Here is a 6,000-nt window from a genome sequence, read left to right on the forward strand (position 1 = left end):
GTGAAGTCATTTTCAATAAAATAATATTCTTCTGACCACTGAAGTAATCTGTTAATTATAAGAATAACGCCACTTGAAGTGCAGTTAGAACATGAAAAGAAAATACTTTTCTCTATATCGTACCCCGTTGTCACAGAATGTCTGTTCTAGTTTTGCAGTATAACTCAGAAAGGCTCATGACTTTGTTAGTTTTCTGCTACTATGACAATGCTTCAGGATTTGTCAGATGTTTGCTATCAATCCAACATAAAAAAGGCATGTGTTTGTTAGCAAAAACAACGCATAACATTTTCTTATTTGCACACTTTTGTTTTGTGGAATGTGGAGAATATAATACCAAAGCTGGAAAATGCTGTTGTGTATAATTAAACGACTTGAAGAAATCATTAAACTTTTTTCTTTTTTTTTTTTTTTTTTCTCCTCTCCCCTAAGAATAATTATGACTTCCTCAGCTGCTGGAATATATGGAAACTTTGGTCAAGCAAACTACAGTGCTGCAAAACTTGGCCTTTTGGGTCTTTCAAACACAATTGCAATTGAAGGCCGGAAGTATAACATCCACTGCAACACAATTGCTCCTACTGCTGGATCCAGATTGACCCAGACTGTCATGCCACAAGGTGAATCATTTAAGCTCTACCTGTACTAATATTTTCAGTGAATTGAAGCACAGCTAACTTTATCTCTTAGAAAATGCAAATCCTTTACACTTCGTACACTGCTAATTTATTATTCCCACTGTCTTTTTGTCTCTGAACTGACAACTTTGTCTGTTGTAAGGAATTCTTATTTTGTGCCACAAGATAAGAAGCAATTTTTGTAATTCACAAAAGCAATTTCATGTGGCAAGGCTCTTTAATTATAGTCTCTTCCAAGATCCTCCTACAGTAGTGGAAAGGCTTGTTTGTTTCATCAGATGTGGAATCAGGTATGTGCATAAGGTGTCTGCACTTGTTATAATATTGTCTAATTGCAAAATACCGTTTTTTTGCACGTCATGCGTGTACTTCTTTGTTCCATGATCAGCAAGAGATGATAATGAACTGAATTGCCTAATACATTATGGTTTTCTTTATTGCACAGTTACTAATCTTTGAATGCTTGAACAGGTTTTAACAGAGCACTGCATTGGGAAGTCAGTATAAAGAACGTTCTAGGAGACAGCTGTGTGTAAAGTGTAAATCTAGGATAAATAGAGTGACTAATTACTTTGGCAAATGACCAGAAGAAACAAAAAGAATTTGGAAAAAAAAAGCCTGTAAAAGGAACTTGGTCTCAGAAAGTCTTCTAGAATCAGCCTATTTCATTTCCGTCCTGCCCTCCTTTTCCCTAGTGATAGGCAGATTTCAAAGCCAGTGGAATCATTACATTTTTCAGACTGATATACAAGATATTGAAGAGTAATATATTTTATACAGTTATGCATGGATTGAATGCATGATTTTGTTTGACTGATGAAGTTCTGTGTAAAGTATTCTGGTTTAGGTGTAAATAATCCGAGTGATCAGGAAATCTAGCACCTCTATAGATTGTAGGTTCCAGGGGTTTATTGCACTTACTTATAGAAGAGTCAAATACATTAAGCTTGCAGCCATGAGTTCCTGAAGCATAAAGTGGAGTCCAGTAGCTGGAATTGTCTGAATATATTTACATAGAGTGATAAAACCACCTCCTAATTTTCTTTCTTAGTCATTTTAAGAAGAGTGAGATCATTTGGTCTTCTTATAAGATAGTTACAGCTCTGATCATTTATTTCTTACCTCGTTCCCTCCCCCCGTCCAGTTTTGCAAATACTCTTAAAAGGTTTGGACACCAGAACTTTAAAAACATTTTCACATGTCTTATCAAATTATCCTTGTTATCTTAGTTGGTACTTTCCTGTTCATCTTTAGATGTCTGCAAGCATGTATACTTTAGCATTGCCACAGTTATGTATGTTCAACTTGGCCCACTTATTGTTGTTCTTGCTAGAACTCTAAATGTAGTTTGCATCTCTTATGTGTTTTTTCTTAAACTTCTACCAACTATTTCTTAATAATAGTGGATTAATAGCATTAGTGATAGCAGTCTATTGCTAATTTTTGAGAGCAAATGGTGTGTGGCATAAAGTGGAATACTATAGAAAAGCCTAAGGCTTTTGTTAGGCACTTACAACACGCCATATTAAATCTAGTTCAATTTCCTTTTACCTTTGTGGAACTTCTAAAAAGGAACTTCTGTTACTTCCGATTGGCTATTAAAGAAGTACCTGTAATGCTAAACTTTTCCAGCTCTTCATCTGTCAGGGTATATTTGAAAATGCTTGCTGACCTTTAGCTGAGGAACAGCTATGTATCTATTGCTGTTGAAAAAATAACTTTGTTTAATTTCCTTTTTCAGCTTTTAGAATATTATTCTTTCTTTTCAGACAGTGGATAGAATATGTGGTAAAAGCTGCCTGGACAACCACACTCTGCTTCATGACAATATCTCAATTTTCAGATAGTTTTCTCTTGTGCCAGATGACAGTGAAAATCCCAAAATACAATTGATAGATAAATTTAGCAGGGCTGATAATTCCCGATATCTCATTTGGAAAGACCAGCATTTCCAAACGGGATGTTTCTCAAATATTCAGCAGCTACAATTCTTTTCATGTTGTCTTTTCTTCATAACAGACTAGCAAATTAAAAGGGAAATTGCTCAGGTACATCTCCGTCAGGATTATGTCTACCTGAATTGTCCTTGTTTCAGGCTGCCTGTCAGATGGGAATTTAGGAAGGTACCTGGCTTTGCAGTCTGCACGTTACGGTGTTCCCAACATTTAGACAGTTTTCATCTGTCTGGCTGAGAACCAGTGTCATTGGGTTTGGAGGCATACACGTGTCTTACGAGTTGTTCATATTTAATGAATCTTCAGACGTTTCATTTCATTTGTCCTTTCTTTTCATGGTAGAACACTCTTGGTTAAATTCTCCCTGGCTCTGCTGTTCATCAGAAGGTGGTAGAGTAAGAATAATTTGGTGAAATCATACAGTATTTCTATTTTATGATTCCCCCCACCTCTAATTTGCTCTAGATCTGGTCGATGCTTTCAAACCAGAGTATGTTGCTCCCTTAGTTGTTTGGCTTTGCCACGAGAGCTGTGTGGAGAATGGCAGTCTGTTTGAGGTAATTTTTTTTATTTTCCCTTTCTTCCCCCTCTTTCCAAAAACCCTCCCTTTGCCCCTTCCCCCGAAATCAATCATTTGCTTTAGCCTGTCCAGTCTTAACCTTTTTGCTGAAACTGAATTATCATGTGAGATACTACATACTCAGCATAGACAGAAGAAACGTTGACCCTGTTGTGCTGTGTATAAGTACATCAGGCAGTAAAATTGTCAAATTCTGGTGTGTGTTCAAAATACTGCTGATTTTATTGTTACAATTTTTCAAATGTACAATTGTTGCAATTCTTATTGTACCCTTATAAGTCTGAAAAGGTACCAAAGCAACTACTTCAGAAGAAGTTTTTGTTTTCTAAATCATTCAAACACAGAAACCAACTTGCAGGAAGGATGAATTATTTAGTTATGCAATACATTATAGGTATTCACATCAAACTGCTAGCTGATAAATTGGATGGAAGCTGTTATCTTGTTCTTGGAGTTTTATGTTGCTCATGTTCCAGTGCTTAACTAAACTGTTAAATACAACCAACAGTAGTTCAGAAATTTTTATTATGTTGAGTTTGTTCTGAAGTATAGTTTTGTTTCCCTACAAAAATTAGCAAAACTTTGCTTTGTAACATGTGGTAAGCTGATGTTTTTCTTTTTTCTTGGCAGGTGGGAGCTGGATGGATTGGAAAATGTAAGTATTTTGTGTTGAAGGATTGACTTTGTTTTTTGGATTGACAACAAAAGCATGCAAATTGTCTTTACAGTTAAGCTCTGCTCAAGACATTTTTATTTAGGAAGAGAAGACTAGCAAAAGCCTAGGGTTCTGAGGAGACTGCTTATTTTAAGTAAAAGTCACAGATTTCACTACACATGGGGGAAACTGGTAATTTAGGTATGTATTTTGTTAGGCTTTTGAGCTGACTAATAGTAACTGAAAATTTGCCTAAGTAACCTTAACTCTTGGATCCTGAGGATATAATTGAAGTCAAGAAGAATCTCCATTTTTCATGCTAAGTATACGTTGCTGCCTTTTCTTGACAACTTTAACTTTTCATGGTATGAAAGTAACACATGCTGGTAAACAGGCTGCTTTTTAGTTGCTTTCCACCTTTATTTATACTTCTATAAAAATGCTGGTGATATGCATTAACACATTGAGGCAGTTAGCCTTCTTAATAACCAGTAGCTATGATAGCTAGGTATTTTCCTTGAGTGACTCCAGTAACTAGCTTAAATATGACTGTAAAGAAAACTTGTAGACAATACTGAGGGCTTACGAGATGGAAAATTTAATTCAGTGTGTGAAATGTCTTAACTTTTTTCCTAAATATGTTGAACCTAATACCAGCATTATTTTCCGGAACTGTTCAAGGACTTTTCAGCCTATGTGAATATCACCAGTGGGTTGGAAGTAGGGCCATTAATTCAAGAAGTGGTTCCCCCTTCTTCCAAAACTTTTTTTTGCTCACTTGATAAAGATTTTGTACATTTCTAACTAACTGTAAATGTTCTGGTGGCACTGGAGTAGCTTTTCCCAGGTAGTGTATTAAACAGATTAAATTGGGGCAGCAGCATAAAACCTCTTGCTGCCCTCCACAAGGAGTTGAGTTTTAATACAGCCGAAAATCTGTGGCTTCTCCTCTCTGGTCAAAAGAAAATACCATTTTTCATCATTATAATGGCTGTTGTTGAAGTCTTTAAATGAAACCAGGTTGTTAATAAGGTACTAGTATGGCCTTATTTAATTCATTACCTGTTGCTAATAGCAAAACAAGCATGACAGATTAAGGATTAGTTGCAATCCAGGAAGTCTGTATTTTACTTGTATCTTACTTGAACTCTCTGGCTCATGTTTCCCATTAGTGCGCTGGGAGCGATCCTTGGGTGCTATTGTCAGAGGAAAGAATCAGCCAATGACGCCTGAAGCAGTGAGAGATAAATGGGAGAAGGTCTGTGACTTTGATAACGCCAGCAAACCCAGAAGTATCCAAGGTAAAGGAGACTTTGATAATGTGGGTAGTTTGGGCAAGCAAAGCTTAGAAGAGAATGCTTTCTTGTCAGATATTTGGTGAAACCTTACTTCAAAAGTCTACAGAACCAGTGAATTCTTTTGTAAACGTGTAACATTAATCATTTACTGTTTCAGTGCAGTGAGATCTTTTTAAGGAAACTTTTGTGTTCTTACTTGTATAATTAAGGCAGTTTTATCTTTCTTAAGAGTTTCTAGGGAAGCGACATCACTGGCATTTTATGTATTACAGCCAGACTAATAGTAGTGTTTTATTTGGTTGCACCTACATACAGGTAGTAGCAGCGTAATAGAGATTGTATTTTCTTTTCAGTCCTGGAATCTTGTTTTTTGGTGGACATTTCCATACCAAAAAGCGCTCTAGTTAAGTCATTTGGTATAACACAGCAAAGAAGTTCTTCCTTACTGCCTTGTGTTACTGGGTAACGTCGCCCCCTTGGCTGGTGACCAAGATGACTGTCTCTTCCAATGCTTTGTTTACTTTCTTTGTTCCATCCCATTATTTGTTTGTTTGTTGGGTTTTTTTTTTAGCCAAAATGACTCTGATCTTTCCTCCTGCCGTACTTTCTTCTCTTTCATCTTCCAAGCTTTCTCTTTGTTGTCTTACGTCTCTCCTTATTTAGATCCATAGTTGTCATAGTTCATAAATGAACCATACAGACTAATTTTCCTGACTACTTTTGAAGATTTCTCAAGATGTTACCTTTAGTTTGTTAGCGTGAGTTACATGTGCTTAGTATCACTGATGGTTGTTTTGTTATTATGCATGTCATTATTTAGGTCAAAGATTGAGTATTTGTCAAATTAGGAAATGCCAGCATTTAAGTGTTGGGG

The 6,000-nt window shown here is 36.2% G+C and overlaps 1 protein-coding gene across 1 annotated transcript in view; it reads left to right on the forward strand.

The window, feature by feature from the left end:
• The window catches only part of HSD17B4 (hydroxysteroid (17-beta) dehydrogenase 4), a 64,478-nt gene that overhangs the window by 10,423 nt on the left and 48,055 nt on the right, over positions 1-6,000 (forward strand). The window contains exons 8-11 of the mRNA XM_009318597.1: positions 433-620; positions 3,059-3,150; positions 3,804-3,828; positions 5,001-5,129. Of these exons, the coding sequence (XP_009316872.1) occupies positions 433-620; positions 3,059-3,150; positions 3,804-3,828; positions 5,001-5,129 (434 nt within the window). The remainder of the gene's footprint in view (positions 1-432; positions 621-3,058; positions 3,151-3,803; positions 3,829-5,000; positions 5,130-6,000) is intronic.

The sequence above is a fragment of the Pygoscelis adeliae genome, unplaced genomic scaffold, assembly GCF_000699105.1.
Source record: "Pygoscelis adeliae isolate BGI_AS28 unplaced genomic scaffold, ASM69910v1 Scaffold192, whole genome shotgun sequence".
Taxonomy (NCBI): Eukaryota; Metazoa; Chordata; class Aves; order Sphenisciformes; family Spheniscidae; genus Pygoscelis; species Pygoscelis adeliae.